At 41.7% G+C, this 18,966-nt stretch overlaps 1 protein-coding gene across 1 annotated transcript; it reads right to left on the bottom strand.

Moving 5' to 3' along the window:
* Positions 1 to 523: 523 nt before the first annotated feature.
* Positions 524 to 16,823, bottom strand: PPM1D (protein phosphatase, Mg2+/Mn2+ dependent 1D). Its single transcript, XM_053454575.1, has 6 exons — positions 16,111 to 16,823; positions 9,329 to 9,554; positions 8,164 to 8,288; positions 6,195 to 6,382; positions 5,377 to 5,616; positions 524 to 1,852 (listed from the first exon to the last, which is right to left on the bottom strand). Exons 1-6 carry the CDS (start codon positions 16,541 to 16,543, stop codon positions 1,337 to 1,339), a joined length of 1,728 nt encoding a protein of 575 aa, XP_053310550.1. The 5' UTR covers positions 16,544 to 16,823; the 3' UTR covers positions 524 to 1,336.
* Positions 16,824 to 18,966: the final 2,143 nt, after the last annotated feature.

Here is an 18,966-nt window from a genome sequence, read left to right as displayed (position 1 = left end):
TTACCTAAAAGTACCATCCAGCAGCGATGAAGGAAAAAATATTGCTGCTTGGTATAATGACGCCAAAGACGTCTTAATTAGAAATCAGAGACATACACCACAACCTCACTTTACGTATGTCTGTTCTCGGAGGTTTAAAAGAGAGATACACTATAGTGTTTACTGTGTAAAATACTGTTTTTTTTTATTTTTAGGAAAATATAAGTACTATTTGTTCTATGCCAAGTTGGTGTAAAAGTTTCCCATTACAAAGTACAGATGGTTGGAATTTAAGAATATCGTAAAATGTGTGACGTTGGCAAAAAAAAAAAAAAAAAAAAAAAGCGATACAAGGTCTAGGGACAATGTTGAAGACCACAGTTTTTCATGTTCACATAGAAATAAAAAAATATTCTGATTGTGAAACTAAAAACATACATGTAGGGATTACATGTGATCTAACAATGATCAGAGACAGTAGGGAGATTATTACATGCATGCTTTTTAGCCTTAAGAGGACATCAGTTTCCTTAATAGGGTAAAATGGGCACTACTTCCAGCACTACTACTGGTGTGCTTTAAAAACATAGCCTTCAAACCTTTATTTTATTCAAAACTCCAATGTTGTTACTCAATCGTGATACGTTTTATATATTAATATAAGATTTTGTTTTGGAGGATGAATTAGATTTTCCGTTTCTTACTTTGATTCCAACTTGGGATAGCCCTCAATTTAGGGAAAAGTAGATAACACAATAGGATTTCTTTAAGCAGAGTGTCTACCTCCGCTCTCCCTAGACAGATTACAAATAAAGATTGTGAGACCAAAGACGGATTTGACTGTATTTGGGGTAACGAAATCCATCCTGAATTAAGAGACGGTTAGTCGCAGACCGTAATTTATCTTACTTGCAAGGCTAACAACACTAAATTATGTTCACGCTGCACCAGGCCTTCTAAGCATTTTAGATTAAAATAAACTAGCTGTGCAAATCTATTCTACTACAACCTAACAATGGGCGTGGAAAAGTCCAACTCCAAATGCCACGTATGTACATGTGAATATAAAATACCAGGTTGGTGGTCCCCAAATGGTCTTACGTTAAATACCAATAAACACAAGCTTACAACCCATTTCTTGTCATTTGGTAGCAGTTGTAGGATTTTGTTAATAAAATGTACTGAACAGAATAAGTTATATTACTGTGTAAAAAGTGCCGCTGAAAAGAAAAATCAAAGAAACCAAACTGAAAATAGAGACTGCATCCAAGTGAGGGAGAAATAAAACCGGTCCATTACACAAGTCAGTCGGACACTAAGTTTTACACAAATTGGTAACACAACACCAGATTTGCACCTAACAGACGCATATTGTTTTTCTATGTGGCTGTAATAAAGGATGTCCAAGCTTCTTCTGCCCTCTGAGGCTGCGTCTCATAATGACCCTGTCCACACTCTTACGTCTTGGGGTGACAGTAGGGCTCTCTGCCTGCACCACCCCATTCCTGGGTAAGTTCCTCCTAGGTTTCTTCATAGCAGGTCCACTGTTGGATTCCTCCAGTGTCCGTTTCAAGGAAGCCACTTTCTCATTCTGGCTGGTGCTTGGAGTTTTTACTGCTTTTGCATCAGTGGTGGAAGCAGCAGACTTCTCTGGAAAGAGACAGGCAGACGGGGAGTCTAGGAAACACTGGGTGCTGTTCTCTTCAGAGTTCCCAGAATCCCCTAACAGCGAGGAAGAAGTGGTCGCCACGGCTTTAGATTTTCCCGATTCACTGCCCCATGTGAGATAGCTCTCAGAAAAAGCATTCCTTCGTATGAGTGACGGGAGCGGTTCCGAGAACGTTAGCCTCCACCAAGGATCCTCCTCCAGAAACTATGGGGGGAAAATAATACTCAAATTAAAAAGTTGGAATTAAACGTAAACAATCAGACCTGTCTTAAAAATTACAGTACAAAACAGTATTCAAAACCAAATATGAAATATAAAGTCCTATAACAGGGCTGAGCAACATTCACCTACTAGCTTTAGGACTGCTCTAGTTCATATAAGTAACCTCTACACACAGTGGCGAGATATTACCTTGAAAAGATGGTCATGTCAATTTCTTGGACTACAAGGACTTAACCAAACACCAACACCACCAAGTTTTACTTATATGCAAGACAACAAGTAAACAGACATGAGAGCTGCTCAATCTATTTTACCCTAGATCAGTAGATAGAGCCCTAGACCCTTTACTCCATGTGACCCTTGAGATTGTTGCAGAGACCTACTTTTTTGTTTAGTATTTTCTGTATGACAATCAGCGTGCCTCAATAAAATCAGCTCAAATCCAAAAAAATGTTTGCCTGAAACAAACACGTCAACTCCAGCTCTCATCTCCAGCATGCCCATCCTCGGCAATATACTGAGGAGCAGCATAGATTTTAAACCTTCTTTAATCAGTATGCAGATATATCGGCTATAGTTCAATAAAATAAGACAAACGGGGTGATGTTAAGATTTTTGTCCTAGAAAAAATCTTAAAGAACTTATTTTAGCAAAAAAAAAACAAATATAGGAAAATGTACATACATTGAAGGTATTTATAGAGGGGCAACAAAATAATCCTACCAGTCTTTCATTTTTTTTGCTACTTAATTTATAGAAGCACATTCTTTACTATAAAAAAAGTCAACCCCTAAAGCAAATACAGTGGCTGGGTATACTGGTGTATTTCAAACAACTGGCTAAACAGGCACAGAATGGGGACAGTCTCAGCTGGAGCCTGAATAAATGCCATTTTTGATGGGAATCTAGCCATTCCTGCATGTTTATTGACACGATCTGCCCATTATAAACTCCAAATTCAGTCCAATGTCCTTACAATTTAAGCCCTCAGCATCTGCCAACAAACAAGATACTAGAAGCGATAAACAAAATGTACTGGTTTCTTGATTGTCCAGTCTGTTATATTTCCGGTGGGGTGGTTAGGAGGATAATTAGCATAACCGGCCACGTACATTCAAAACAATTACTGCTCATAGAGACTAATCCTCTCATCTGCCTGGCTGTGGTCATTAAACGATCCTTGAGTAGCTAGAAGCAGACTCAAAGCTTTTAAACCTTAAGTGACTGCATACTGCTTAGGAGTGATTCAATGGAAGCCCGCAAACATTTGTGCGACTCAAAAGAAATATACACTCATTAAAAGCGGCATTGCCAGAGGTTTGGGGGCGAGGGACACTTATTTTTATGAAGCGTTCTTCATGATCACCACATCTCCCCTAAGGTTCAAAGAGAGAACTAAAACATTGAAGCATATGTGGCTGAGAGGAGAGAAAAAAAAATGTTCTCTATATTACAGGAACTTTGAAAACTTGATTTTCTGTCAGTTCTATAAAAGGCATTGCGTGAGAAATGAGGCGAAGTTGGAAAAAGAAAAAAAACCCTCTGTCAGTAAAATGTTCTATGGTTTTAGTACAGGACACGGAGACCTTACTGAAAATAGATATTGAGTGCTAAATCGGGAAAAACTGGAGAAACAGAGCCCCATGTAACATTTAAAAGAAACGCCACCCACGGCTACTGAAAATATACACAACAAAGCCAGATAATATGATCATTTCTCTCCAATTAACAATTAGCGACTCCAGTTTGGTACATAAACTATTGCGCTTTCTGGAACGTTCTCTCTATGGATACGTATTATTTTTGTTACATTTCGTATACACTAAACTCCTAAGGCATCTGCCATTAAATGCATGCTGGTGTGAAAGGCTGTTGGTATATTGTTTACCACCTCGAGACATTGTATTTATTTACTTATTTCACTGAACCTTGTTTGATTCATTACTGAGAAATGTATTTTGGTTACCAACACAGATACTTTATGATTGTAACTATTCTGTCCATAGTAACCAGAAAAAAATCCCCTACCAAGAGCCATTAATGAGGCTATATTCTGTTCGATATTTTATTTATTTATTTTTTACGGTTGGAGCTCTTTTAGGCGAGTTCACAACATAGTCTATTTCTAATGATGTATTTACATGAAGTATAATTGTTAATTAACATGGGAACTTTCTCACTAACATTTGTTTGGTTTGTCTCCTTCAAACAGTGCGCTTATTGCATGAGCAACTGCATGACACGTGCAATCCCATACAACACATAAACGAGTAACATGATTTACTATTTTTGGTTTAAATTTCATTGCTTTATTTCTGTGTCAGTCAGAGGATAAACACCCCACCCCCCATGAGTACATATAGAATTTTATACACAGTATATAAAGAACATATTCTTTACGTAATATGAATACATTGCTCCTCTCACTGGCTTAGTATGTTCCAGAACAAACAAATACGGCAATTTTGGATTCTGCACTGCTAATGCTAAAGGTGGCATTCCACCTAATCTAGTGCATTTAACACGTTTATAACCATTGTTAGGACTGTTAAAAAAATAATTCCTCAATCACACAATTTTTAATTTACTCTAATTTTTGAGGAAATACTTATAAAGGAACATTTACTAAAAAGTTTCTGTTTTATGTGATTCAACATTCAGGAAAGAATATATAGACAGAACAAAGATTTTTTTTTTTATAACATGATACAGTTCCATTTATGTTTTGTCTAAGTTGAACAACAATGTTACGTGTAAAAAATAAAAAAAAATAAAAGAAAGGCATTATTTAGGGAATTGCAAATTACCATAAAATATGTTAAACACTAAAATGGTGACTGCACATAGTATGAACTGTGTAAACAGTATGACACAGTCCAGTAATGATTTTCTTAAAATGAGGTCACATTTCAGCATAAATGAAACGTCCGACAAAGGATCTGCACCACTGGGGGGGGGGGGACGTTAGCTTCCAAAATAGCACCATTGTTTCTTCGGCTATTTACAGCAGCCACGACTAAAATCATCCAGAATGATACGAGCCTCAGCATTAAAAATACCCAGCTTGTGCTAGCAGGGTGACCACAGGGACACCAATTTGGAATACAGCCCTGTGCAATGAACATGACAGACTACACGCAGTCTGTCGGATATGATCCTTGAAACCACGTGCTATTTTGCCACAGATCACAGACATAAATAAACTTCGGCAAGCATGACATCAACGCTGTCGCTACGGTCTTTAAACCAGACAGGCTGATTTTTTTTTTTTTTAACCGCACATCACAAAGAACAAGAATAAAAAGCACAATTCATTAGACACGTTTTATAATCTCCTACCATTCTCTACTTGTAAATTGTTAGTATGTACTTATACATATAGGGAAGAACCAATAAAATGTTCTAGAAGCAGTTCATTTTCCTCTTTTATGAAAAGAAACTTCAAAGTGTTAAGACTTCACTTTTGCACCCGTAAGGGCATTACGGGGGCTTCAGGTGTTCTTTACCTTGATGGGTGGAGTGGAGCACGGCGACAAAGATGTTAAATACGTGTCGTGGCTGTTGTAGACCGGGCTCTCTTGTAAGTTCAAGAACACGTCCTCGTTGGCACAGCACTTCTGTTTTTCGGACAGCGGAGAGATGCTAATCACAATGGCGCTGGTGTTGTCTGCACGCAGTATGCGCTGTCGCCACTGAGACAGTGCTCGGCTTACAAGCATTCTGGCACAGGGTTGTCCGTACTCCCCCTTAGACACAGACAAATACAGGTAAGCAACAACGTCATTCTACAGGTGTCTGCCTTAAGACACCTTCTTATAGCTAAAGAAATATATCTATATCTATTAAGGTTATTGGCTTTAGCAATTCAATTTAACTATTTAGATTACTCCCTATTTATTGAAAAGATTTGTTTGGCTCCTATTTTTCTCCTACATTTTCAGGGAAAGAGTAACCTCATTTGGAATAACGCTCAATTGGGTCAATATATATTACAAATACTGCATTTCTTGCTAGTGACCCGATTTTGATGCTCTTTGTACTCCCATAGTCTCCTCACTGTGACAACCTCGAGTGGGAATGAGTTGGGACCACTGCTGTAAATTATCACTATTTTGTGAGGATATAACTATGCACTTGGAAAAATACTAAAAAGTGTTAAAAAAGAAGGGATTTTTGAGTGTTTTCTGTAACGGTGAAACAGAGCAAAACCGTGAGTGTGCTGAATGCGGCAAATATTTAACTTAGGGTCTCTTGCGGTTTTATTAGACTCAGCCGGGAGTCCAATGTTAGGATTTCCATTGATGGCAAATACATATGTACTCACGGTGGTGCACGATTTCTCCTGCTCCTGGCACATGGCCACCGCATCATGCGCAGACACCATGTTCCAGAGTCCGTCGCTGCCGATGATGACCAATTTGTGCTTATGCGGATCAATTGTATGCACGCTTGTATCTGGCTCAGGGGACACCACAAACTCACCACTATAGAAGTCATAGCTCCACAGGTCACCTGGTAAACACAGAAAAAGCATACAACATGATGGAACATGACTTCCAAACCCTTGTTAGCCGCCAGTGGGACTGTCAAAAAATACAGCAAACTTCAAGGTCACGTGTTCCAAGAACATCGAATGGATTCGTAAACCACAAAGACCCCAAAGTAATAGTTTGCAACCTTGAGTATTTTCTAAAAACCTTAAAGGTAAAAACAAAACCCAAATATAAAAAGAAGGAGTTAACCGTATTGCTTTACCTTTAAACTGAATCAGACCACAACTTCTCAAAAGATTATAGCAAAACAGAGGAAGTCATCTTCACATCATACTTCTAATAGATCTGACATTTAGACGGGCTAAAGAAAAGAAAATTGCGGATGCATTTTCTGCATTTTTTTTTTTTTTTAGCTCGGACAATTTCATCATTATCTCTGATGACACTTAAGGGCCAATTAAAACAAGCCTCGGAAACCGAACAAACATTTTTACTTCAATTACCTCTCTTCTCGGCATGGCAAAAAAAAAAAAAAAAAGCAGGGGCTATTCAGGGAAGTACTTGTTCTCTGAACAAGTACTGAAACACAACTATCCTTTCTCAGCATTTGCCCTCTTAAAAAAACAATAGGACTCAAAATAAAACGTGATCCGTTAATCATGCCACAGTCATGTGAAACCATATCTATAATTACTGGGTCCATATCAATAACGTCTCTAATTACCGGGACAGGAAACAAACGTACCACAAGGCGCACTAGCACCACCTATTTTATATTGTACACGGAGCGGAATATCTTGGGACCATATGCCCCTTTTCTCGATGTGTCTGCTGCATATCTCCGTGAGGCTCTACCATGCACCAGAGCAGCAGCGACTGAGTTTAAACAGCATCGAGAGATGAGCATCCAGCTTCCCGGGTACTCTGCTACTTTGATTTAGATAGATATAATTCTCAAACTACGGTTTGCAAAGGCATCGTTTAATACATTTGTGATAAGTGTAAACCCAAATCATTACAGCCCACACACACGCACAAATACAGCTGTTAACACCCTTACATTGGTTCCGTTATCGTATAGGACATGGTAGGGTTTTTGGGAGACTTATTGTATACTTAAAGTCAGTAACATGCAAACAAATACAGAAGATAAGAATCGAGCAAAAATTACAGAAAAATAAGACCTATCGGGGGTAACATTGAACTGGCAGTGGAGGTGATTTTACCAGTTTGTAACATAATGGATTCTTGTATTTTAGTATTTTAACATCGACAATATTAATTTTAAAAGTGAAAATCTACAAAACAATTAAACTGACAAACTAGCTGCCTTAGAAGTCAGAGTGTTTAAGTAAACTACAGAAACACTATCCAGGTCATTTGTGTTAAATGTTTTTTGATATTTTCTTTACATTTTCTGATTTCGCCACTTGGGGGCAGCAAAGTAACACGAGTCATGTGGCACGTCACACGTGAATTCACGAAATAAGCCTACTTATAGCTATCCGTTCCCTATCAGCGTAATTGTTTTGATGGAATTTAGTTTTGATGCAAAGCCAGCATTGTCTGATGAGTTTCTCTTCCTCCTCAACGGTTACAAAGCAATGGTTTTCCACAAAGATTGTTCTAAAACAAGGGAGGCCACAATTCGTAGCAAACTAAAGAAAATAAAAAATTATTTAATTTCAGCTTTTGACATTGTGGGTCATTTACCTGCAGAACAGGAATTCACCATTGCAAGCAGGCATGCGATATGTAGTCAGAACACGTTATCACTTGTATGGATAATATCACACTTACCAAGAGCACGAGCCACTGCCAAGAAGGGAATTTGGTCAATAACTGTGCTTCTCCGCACAGGACCGTTGTGCGTCAAGCGAGGCCTTTTCCATACCACTCGGTTTACACCGGATTTGTTAATCACACTAATGGTAAAAGAAAAGAATTAATATTTCCGCTAATTTACAGTAAACGAAAACATTTGACACAAAGCACCATCACAAACTAATTAAATGGCACTAGAAAGAAAAAATCATCACACTAGAAAGAAAAAATCATCCCATAAAAAAATGATCACGAAAGCAGCCGCTAAGCTGGCATCGGACTCACTACAGTGTCAGAAAATCCAAGGTGAATAAATGTTACACCTTCCAGAAAGAGAGAGGAATTTTGGAGTTCTGTATTAAGAGCGGGAGGGGAAAAAGTCAATTATAGATTTTTCTATACAAAACGAATACCACTGGCATAAATATTGGGGATTCCGTCACACTACAGAGCCATATATTGCTTAGCCTGGCAGTTTTTCACGGCTATATAGCATACTAAGAAGCTGAATCAGTGGAACTGCTTTGCATTTAAACTCAAATGAGACTCTTAAGCAATTTAAAGCCTTCTCTGGAGACCATAAACAAGGCCCCTGTGTAGCAGGAGGATTTTTTTAATGGTATTCGTTAAGTATGCGTACTTATTGGTCATTATTATTCTAGCAGCAATCTGGGAATCTAAATGTATATGCCTTTTATGCTTTTTATGTTGTGCATACCTATTTTGTGCATTTATTTTTAGTAGCTAGGGATTCTTCGTGCATCCCACTCATTTGTAGACAAGCATTTCACTTACAAACTTTGCATGCTCTTCTCGTCCATGCGACATTGCCTTTACACAACATATACAGACATTTGATTGGTTTAAAAGCCCATATTAGAAAACATAAAATTCAATATCTGTTTTTGTAAACAGGTAAAATCCTACAGAGTTGTTGCCTTATCGAAAGGCTTTTGTAATAGAATCACTAATATATCACAACACCCATAAAAAGCAATCCTGGAGCAAAGTGCTAAACGTAGGAAAACCAGCAAGAATATTGCACGGGTGTTGTGGAAACTGCCAGATGTGGGCCTGAAAGTCGAGGGCAGAGAATGGCAATATTCCAAGGTTATGTGTAATAACTGTAGCGGACTAATACCTGCCACCAAGTCCCTCAATCCTCGCTCTCTCCTTGGGCAGTTCCGGTTTGTGGTCTTGCGTAACTTCCACGGCCTTCAAGTCCTCTTTTGGGTTATTCTGGAACCCAAGGACCACACCAGAGTCTCCCACATGGGCCACGTACATCTTGTTGCCACGGATGATTACAACGCTGGCTGTAGTACCCGAGGTGCTGGGGAGGCCAGTCATGGTCTTGGGCCATTCAGCTAAAAAAAAAAAAAAATATATATATATAAAATAGTTAAGTCCCTCAAAAAGCAGCAGTAATATGGGTAGGATTTATTATACACACACATGCAGCTCCCATGGAGAAACTTTTTACAATGTAACTATACTTCATGTATGCTGCAGCAAATGGCAAAGGAATCTTAGACCATCCGATTTTTTCCTACGGGACTATGTGCTCCAGCCCTGGCTTAGTCAACATTTCTGCACATTCTGATCTGAAGAAGCAGTGTAATAGCGATGACACCTTTGTTATGACGCAAGCCGCTCCTAATCCGTGTGCGACTGGAAATAGAGTTACGAAACCCAGCCCATACAGACATGTCTGAACAAGTGCAGAGCGTGGGAACTACACGTCCTCCTCACCCCGCACAGACTTTCCAGCCATTCTCCTACCTTCTAGGGATTTTATAAGGGCAAGAACACTTACATGCAAGACCCGTAATGCACTAATGGGATAGAAACTATACCTAAACAATGTAACGGTAACCCGGCGACTGGTCTAACAACTATAAATTAAACAAAATAGAAATTCAAGATCAGCAAATGTAATATCAGGTTTCTTTCCCACGTATTTAACTTTGTTTCAACACTTTAGCCTCATCCGGGACTATTACATTACATATGAGAAATCGAACATTCTCCTTTGTGAATAAGCGTTTTACCTTCCCTACAACTCACTGTTTTATAAAAATAAGGGGGGGGGGACACTAAAATTTAAAAGACTTTTTGCAATTTTGCTTTAAAGATTTCATATACAGGATTTGGGTAAGTGAAGGAAAATAACCCAATTTATGTCCAGTAACACCACATATACACAGATTTATTAATCTGTCGATGGGCCAACACATTATCACTTTTACATACGATGTTATTTCCTAAATAATGAGTGGTTTGAAGTGAAGTGAGGGTTGACCTCTTTTTTTTTTTGTTCGGTTATTCATTTTACATGAATCCCAGTCTAAGATAACCTTACATTTTTATTTTTTTAATACACTTAAAACAGGTCCACTTGGGGGACTTTTTTCTTTTAGGCTTTAATGACCTATTTCAACTTCTGAGCTCCAGATGGTATAAAATCACAATCATCTGCTTTCCCCAGCTATATTACATACTCTAAAACAGATATATACTTAAGAATATACTCAATGAACAGATGATGATAGCAAACATGCTCTACACTACTTATTTATTGGTATTTCTCGTGCTTACCCAAGCCTCAAGTATTAAGCCGGTATCACAACCTCATGCTGACGAGTCCCATTAAGGACGAGTGGTGATCTGGCTACTGCACCTCTTACCCGAGTTTGGTCTAAAGACTGTCCTGTACAGCGGGCAATTACTTTCAAGGGATCCATGTATGAATTATTTGCGTGCGCCTACCCAGAATCCCTTGTGGTTGTGACAGTACCGTGAGATTTCTGAGGGAAAAAACAAGCCTTCTGACTTGTCTGGTGTCTGTAAACGAGTGTTTAATAAGGCTTCTACTACCCCTACTATTTTGTTTAAATGCTTTGCTACCTCACAGTTTTATATGTACAGGCTGCCATTTCTATTCCCTTTTTTGACAAAATTCTTAAAGCAAATAGAGCATAGATGACTAGGTTTTTTCAGAAAAAAAAAAACAACCCATGACCACCTCTTTTGAGGTCGTTTGTAACTCTGATGTCAGATCCGCACTGCAAATTAGAGCCCTGTGCGGGACTGCTTTTTCAATCCCGCTCCAGCTGATTTTTTGCCCAATCTGGCAATGTGAGTGTTCCACTCCCGCCACATTTGTGGCCAATCAAGCCCACCTCCTTACCTGAACTGCAGATTTCCCGCGCAGTGCCGCAAGGCTGCCCTAGAGTTGCTCCCTCACAGCATCTCTTCTCTTGCTCCGCCCAGGAACAAGGCGGAGTCACGGGAAGTGACATAACATCACGTGACTGTTTTGTTCCTGGGCGGAGCAAGAGAGGAGACACTGTAAGGCAGGGCTCGACAAATCCCAGGCGCCAGGTCACCATGGCGACTCAGAATTTTGTCCTGGCGCCTAGGAGTTTGTCAGCCTCTTACATTCACAAAAAAATGCCCCCGTGTCACCACGCGGGGGCGCTGCTGTTGCTGTCTGCCCAGGAGTCTGGGCAGACAGCACAGCCACTCCGAGCCCGCCCCCCGAGCCTGTGATCACTCCCACGGAGTGATCCTGTAGGCTGAAACCGCGATTGCAGAGAAACCTGCAATAGCGTTTTCAGCTGCCACAGGCAGCTTCAGGAAAGGGGGTTCAGTGTTGATTGGGTCCCCACACAAGTGTGGGGACCTGACACAACATCCCCCTGCTGCCTGATCGCTCCATGAGAGCGACACGGCAGCGTTAACCCCTTCAATGCCGCGATCGCGGCATTTAGGGGTTAATTCCCGTTTTTCAAGGGGCTCTGCTGCTGGTGGTCTGCCTGGAAGTCCAGGCAGACCAGCAACAGAAAAAACGAGCCCCCACAAGCCCTTTGATGACTCCTGTAGGCATGGAAGCCTACAGCAGTCATCAGAGACTCCCCCCTGCAATGGCTGGTCTATAGACCAGCAATTGCTTCCCAGCTGCCAGAGGCAGCTTCAGTGACAGGGGGAGAGGGTTCTTTGGTCTCCACATGAGTGTGGAGACCAGCCCCAACACCCCCCTGCTGCCTGATCGCTCCATGAGAGCGACAGTGCAGCGTTAACCCCTTCAATGCCACAATTGTTTATAACACATTCGTGGCATTGCAGGGGTTAACATTTGTCCCCACAAGCTTGTGGGGACTAAATATCAATCAATGCTGTGCTCCAATGGAACATCAGCATTGAAAGTGTTAAAAAAAATATATATATATCAAAAAAAATTATTTAAAAAAAAAAACCCAAAAAAACAGCACTGACCTGAAAGTACAGGGTGCTTCCAGGTCAAATGCTGTGAGTTTAGTAAGTGGGCTGATGATGATCAGATCACTCCTAACCAACTGTTAGTTTAAAAAAAAATCCTGGCTCCTAACTTTTTTAGCTGGCGCCTAGATTCACAACAAATTTGTCAAGCCCTGCTGTAAGGGAGCAGCGAGAAGGCAGCCTTGCGGGACTGCGCGGGAGTACCAGGACCCGCAGGTACAGTGCCTGACTGCCGGCTCCCGCCCGCAACACCAGCAAGACCGCCCGCAAGTTTTTTGGCGGGACCCGCCTCCCAATGCAGTCCTCTACTGCAAATCCACCAATACAGCATTTCCAGCACCTACTATAGGCCCCTGGCAATGTTTTATAGACTGCACGCCAATATGGACACACATAGGCACAGGTCACATGAGATACTATGGCACGGAGGAATGATCATCGCAAAGTGTATGATGTATAATCTCCCACAGTCCTGCCTATCAGTCTGTGCTCATCTTCACAAGTTGTGGAGATGAGTGCTTGCTCCAACAGTAGCAAATCCTTGACAACTACATATCCCATGATTCTCCGGCTGAGCATCACGGAACATGTTCCTAAAGCCAACGAGCCACTGACTGATAGGCAGGGGAGCATACAAGATTATATTTTAAAGTCTACTTTGCAGATACGACAAAATGTTTTTATGGTAAAAAAGTGGTTTTTATTTCCCGCCCCCCAAGAAGGTAGTCTTATATTCTTATTTCTTTCAAAAAGATCCAAAGATTGGGTAGTCGTCTGATAATAAAGCAAATACGCCATATTCTGCAACCAATACAGACAGCGATTGCACTCTCCCTACTTTACACCAGATCTCCAGGGAAGACCTGGAAGAACCCAGATGTGTTAAGTGATAATATCTCTCATATATCCCATCCACCAATTCTGTGTTAATGCATGCTTAAAAAAAAAAAAAAAAGGCAGTTTAAGCATCAGCAACCACGAGTGAGCACAATATAAGCCTACCATAAGCCCACAAAATAAAAACAAAAAACCTATGCATGTGGTTCTCTTAGCAGTAGCACCTATCACATAGAAGAAAACCTGGAGAAAAGGTAAAAATGGGGTGCCTTCTTTTCATTATTTTACAATCGGTGAGCAGCATTAAGTCTACAGCCCCAGCATATCAAGTCAGGAGAAGCCATATAGTGTGTCATATACACCTAGTGCTTCCATGTAAATTATATGTAACACACAAGGCGTTTCCAAATTCAGAACATGTATGGACGAGTGCGTGCAAATTACATTTATTAGTAATAAATACTCTGCTATATGTGTGAACATGGCTTCTATTGAAACACTACGTGCCCAAATTGTAATTTGTTTGGAAACAAGTTACAACCAATGCAAAGGAAGAAATAAGGTTTAAACAAGGGCACAGCAAACATGCTAAATTCGCTTGCGTCATCTTCGAGTAGTTGAAATAGTTTTTAAGTCGCAAGAGGACAGAAATAAACCCTTAGAGGCATATATCATTGTGACAGCTTACATAAGCACACATTGGGCTTTACTGTATCCCGCAGATTTTGACATTACTTCTCCAACATGTCCTGACCATTACCCTTCCCTGCACATTACTAAGCACAGGTTGATGGAAGGCAGACTCCAGCCATGATGATAATGAAAGAACATGTCATCTATATTCAGCGGTATACTTTCTATAGATCTGGTGCTTTCCCCCACACCCCATCACCTTGAGCCAAACGCACAGCGAGTGGTATACTCACGGCTTGCACAGGCATTTGTATCAAGTACTTTTTTTCCTTTTCTGACGGGTAAAGAATGCACAGTAAGATATTCACAAAGGTCTTACTCTGGTGACAACTGCTTTATGTAGAAAATAGGGATTTTGCTGCAGTGTTTGTAAAGTGGTCTTATCACCATAGCAACCAATGAAATGTTTCTGCTAATAGGACCCTTCCACGGTCCAGCCCATCTCCCCCATTAGTCACAAAGCAAAACAAACATACACTCCTACTGACACCCGACTCCCACCAGTACAAAACTCAACCAATAGGAAAGGTGAGTGCCGCTCGTCGGGAATCTCCAGATGCTTCTAGTTAAGGACAATTGTACAGCGCTGCGGAATATGACGGCGCTCCACAAAATAATAATACTAAAGGGCAAGACAAAGAATCTGTAACGTACGCGTAAGAAAAATGACTACGCGACAAGCATGGATTCCCATCATGGTCATTGTGCCTAACTAAAATAATAATATGGAAGAAGAAAATGAATTGCAAGACCACTAGCAATCACCGAATCAGAGGAGCAAATAGAAATCCTTCATCACTTAAGGGTCTGCTGCATAAAGGAAACGACCGCCAGTGACAGCTGCAACCAGGGTTACGCTCCTGTCTCTGGTCTGAAGTAATGAGATTGCCTTTCTAGATCTTTCTACACATGGTGCCTTGGATCATGTTAACCGTGTGGCCTACCTCTGTATGAAATAGTCACGAACACAATGAATGCTGACAGCATAACAAAGACAGGGTCATTCTGGTAATGAACGGCATTCATATAGATCAGACATGTTACCGGGTGACATCACAGCAAACGCAAGCTAGCCAATAAGAAATGGAGCTACATTGCAGACACTTTAGGCTAGTGAGAATGGCAGGTACGTGACTTCCGAAATCTGCATGAAAAAAATTCAGTGGTTTGTATGAGTGCCAAGCTCCGCACAGCGAGGAGGAATAAACCGGCACGAGGAATAAACCGGCTCAATGAATGGACTCAAGCAGAAATCCAAGCATAAATCTCATAAAACCACACTATTTGACAGCAGCGAGGGCCAATAACCGGCCCCAGCAGCATTTGAGAAATTTAGCCACAGATGTGAATCACTGCAGGTGTCAGTAATACATATAGAGCAGGCTAAATAAACAAAGCTCGCTGAGAGTTTGGTGCCGGGAGACTCATTTTAGGAGCCCCGGTTCACTTGCTACTTATCTCTCCAAAAGAATTAAGTATAATAACACTCAGAGCCAACAATCTTTATACTATAATATTAGGGCCATTCACTAATGGGAGACCTTACTATTCGTTAGGAAGGGTCACCACTGGTGAGTTTGTCCTGCAAACAGTGCTCAGCTGGCCCCAAATAATGCATAATTCAACAGGGCCAGGAGACATCCTCACGAAATCACGCTGATTTATCTATACTTTATACAGGGCAAGCCAAGGAGCTGTTTAGGGAAGGCCAGGACCTTAGACCCCACAGACTAGACAGATAACACGATGCTACAACTCCCATGCCACTCAAACATACACATTGATCTTGGTATGGTGGCTGTTGGACAGATGTCTGCTTGCCTTACTGAACATGCTGCTGGGTATTTGTCCAGCACCCAGAGCCTAACGATTCAATACAGAGCCTACCGTGTAACGATTCAACACAGAGCCTACCGTGTAACTAATGCACAGCATCGAGCATATGAACCCCAGTGCCAGGTCTGGATATCATTCCCAGTTCGCCAAGCACCGCGCATCCCGTCACGGGTGTAACTGGCCACCACAAGGGCATGAGGTGTCGCCATGGTCCAGCAGGAACGATGCCCCCCTCGCCACTGCCCAGCACCGAACATCTATAGGCTAGATACTCACGGAGCTTCTTCCACATAGCATGGTGACAAGCCACGAAGCCCTTGCGGATGGCGGCACACACTTCCTCCGGATCTAGGGACATGAAGCCCTTCTGCTTTCGGATAAAGCCCCACAAGTGATCCCGGGCAAAATGAGCGGCTTCCCGCCCCCCGTGCCCGTCGTAAACAGCGAAGAAGGCCACCGACTGCTTGCCCCTGGCCGGGCTCTTCCCACTTGCCGGTGAGTTTCCCCGGACATTCTTGCAGCTCCTTCCCAGGCTACACCGACCGTTCGCCGGACTTCGGGGTCCCCCTTCTTGGTCTCCCTCTTCCAGCCAGGCAATCTCGTCCTCCCTCGGCTCAGGCTCCACCAGCACCTGGGTGACATCTTCCATGTACTTCCTGCCCCCTTGGTCTGAGGAGACGCTCACCCGCAGGGTGAAAGCGTTCTCCATTGCCCTCCTTTGTTGCAGCTGCCCTCCACCTGGGAGACGAGCCTAAGTCAAATAAATAAAAGTAACCAGTGTTCAGTCGCGCTTCGGCCTCTTCTTCTTTTGGCCTACTCGGATAGGCAAGTACAGGAATGAGTTAAAAAGGGTCTCCACAAGGATCCCGTTCCCGCCGCCGGCGCGTCTTATTGTTTATTTTCAACAGTGCCCGGACCTGTCCTGTAGTCGCCACCACCGCTGCGCAGCCGTGACGTCACGATCCAAGTAAAACGCTCAGCTGGGACGGGCCGTATAACAAACCTTCGAGCTTCTCGGTACTTTGCGCATGCGTAGGTGCACCTGTCTGAAGCAGCGGGCGCCATCTTTCGGGTGGGTGGCTGTTAGAATGATGTGGAGAACGGGGCGTCGTAAACGTTCTGGAATATTCTGGGCGGCCATGTTTGCTAGGGAACGAACGTTGGTTGCGAAGACGGGGAATCACACGAAAAATTTTACACCCGAAATTACGATTTATTCTTTTTAATAATCGTGATAGATTTTCCAACTTTGTTGTTTGAATTGGTCACCTATCTTATTTAGATATTAGCACAACAATGTGCAGAATGTGTAAACAATCACCCCCCTCCTTTGGCGAGAGTACTTAGAGCGGATTTCGTGTTTTGTTTGGCTATGAATCCCCCTTTTCATTTTTACTATAATTATGTACATACAAATTATATATCATTTTTTCCCAAGGACAGATTAGCCAGCATTTAGTATGACGAATAGAACTTTTTTGTTATTGAAATAATTTGACAATTATTACTAAATTAGTAGGCTTGACCAAACTATATTAGTATGTGTCTTGGGTTTGGAAATACTTTATAGGTAATGTGGCAAATATTAGAAGGTGTACTGTTTTAAAAAAAAGGAGAGGGCGGGCAAGGGTTTTTAGTTTATATTTTGTTAGCTTATGTTTCTTGATGTATTATAACTAGTCCCTGATGAAGTCAACATATGATGAAACGCGTTGGACTTAGTTTCTTAAAACATTAAGCATTTTTAATGGACTATTTTAAATAAAGAGCGTTTGGAAGATACCCTGCCTGCCTATCATCCGTTTGTATCCAGCAGATGACCGGTTTTTCAAACTTTGAGGTGGTTTTAAAAGTTCCAGTAAATCTTCAGGATTCCTAAGATACAGGCTATCTTATAGGCGCAGTTCCTACTACAATCTTGTGAGTGTGGCACAACTAGTGGGGGCTGTTTTAAACCTTTTAAACATTATTGCACCATTTGTGGTTTTTATTCTTTTTACAGAGTATTTTTAAAGCTGTATCCCCAGAATTTGTTCTGTTTTATCCATATACCTGTTATAAGGGGCTTTTTGAAGGAAGAGTCCTTGGGGAAGCTACCACATATGTGTTCCGAGGAATGAATAGAGGGTTAAAAAGCTAAGTACCCTGTTTTTATATTTTTTCATTCTTGTAGAACACAGTTACAACTGTATTGTATGTTAGTTTGTGTCTGGGTTTTTTATTGAGTGAGCATATGTCTTTGGTATACATTAGCGTGTGTGTTTGGGTATGTTAATGTGTGAACATGTCTCTTTGTCTGTGTATGTTTGTGTGTGTGGGTATGTTTGTGAGTGTGTGGGAGGGGTGCAACGTATCTCGGTATCCCAAATGGGTACATCAGCTAAAGTCGGCTTCCTCCACTACTCAGAGTGTTGAAGCTCTCGTTTTTTTATTGGCCACGCTACCACCTTTCCTTCAAGAAACATCAACTAAGACTAGATGCTTGAGGGTAAAATCATGAATTCAGATTAATGGGAAGCACACAGGTATTTAACCCCTTAACGACAAAGCCCGTACATCTGCCGTAAAACAGCTGCGTCGCCACAGTGAGGCTGACCGTGGATCCGGGGAGGAAAGCCCTCACCACAAGAAAAATGGCCGCCTCCACACCTATCATCATCTGGTCCTTCTGCTCAGATGTCAGACGTAGTCAAATTGGTACTATTTTTTATTTATTTATTTTTTACACACGTTTTACTTCAGGTATGAATTTTCCGCTCCTGGTAAATGTCACTGTCAGGACCCCGGCAAGCAGGTCAGGTAGGAGCTCAGTTTCAGGGGATATCAAGGGCTCTGTCTGTACCCTACGATGCATCATGACTGGTAGGTAGGTACAAACAGGCAAATAAAGACACAAGAGGCTGTAGGTATGTGTATACAATAACAGTCAAGAAGCGTGATAAAGGCAAATGCACCACGGCAGGAACCGGACTTTGGATAGGGGACCACGGAGCTGACTTGGCATAGGAGACCACTGAGTGGGCTTCTGATAGGGGACTCCTGAGACGAGGAATATGGCTGGCGCATGGCAGGCAGCCCTCAGGCAGGGGACACGTAGTCAGGCAAGCCTGGCCGCTACCAGGAGATCACAGG

This window comes from Spea bombifrons, chromosome 2 (genome assembly GCF_027358695.1).
Source record: "Spea bombifrons isolate aSpeBom1 chromosome 2, aSpeBom1.2.pri, whole genome shotgun sequence".
In the NCBI taxonomy this organism is placed as follows: domain Eukaryota; kingdom Metazoa; phylum Chordata; class Amphibia; order Anura; family Pelobatidae; genus Spea; species Spea bombifrons.
This window is presented reverse-complemented; position numbering and strand designations above follow the sequence as displayed.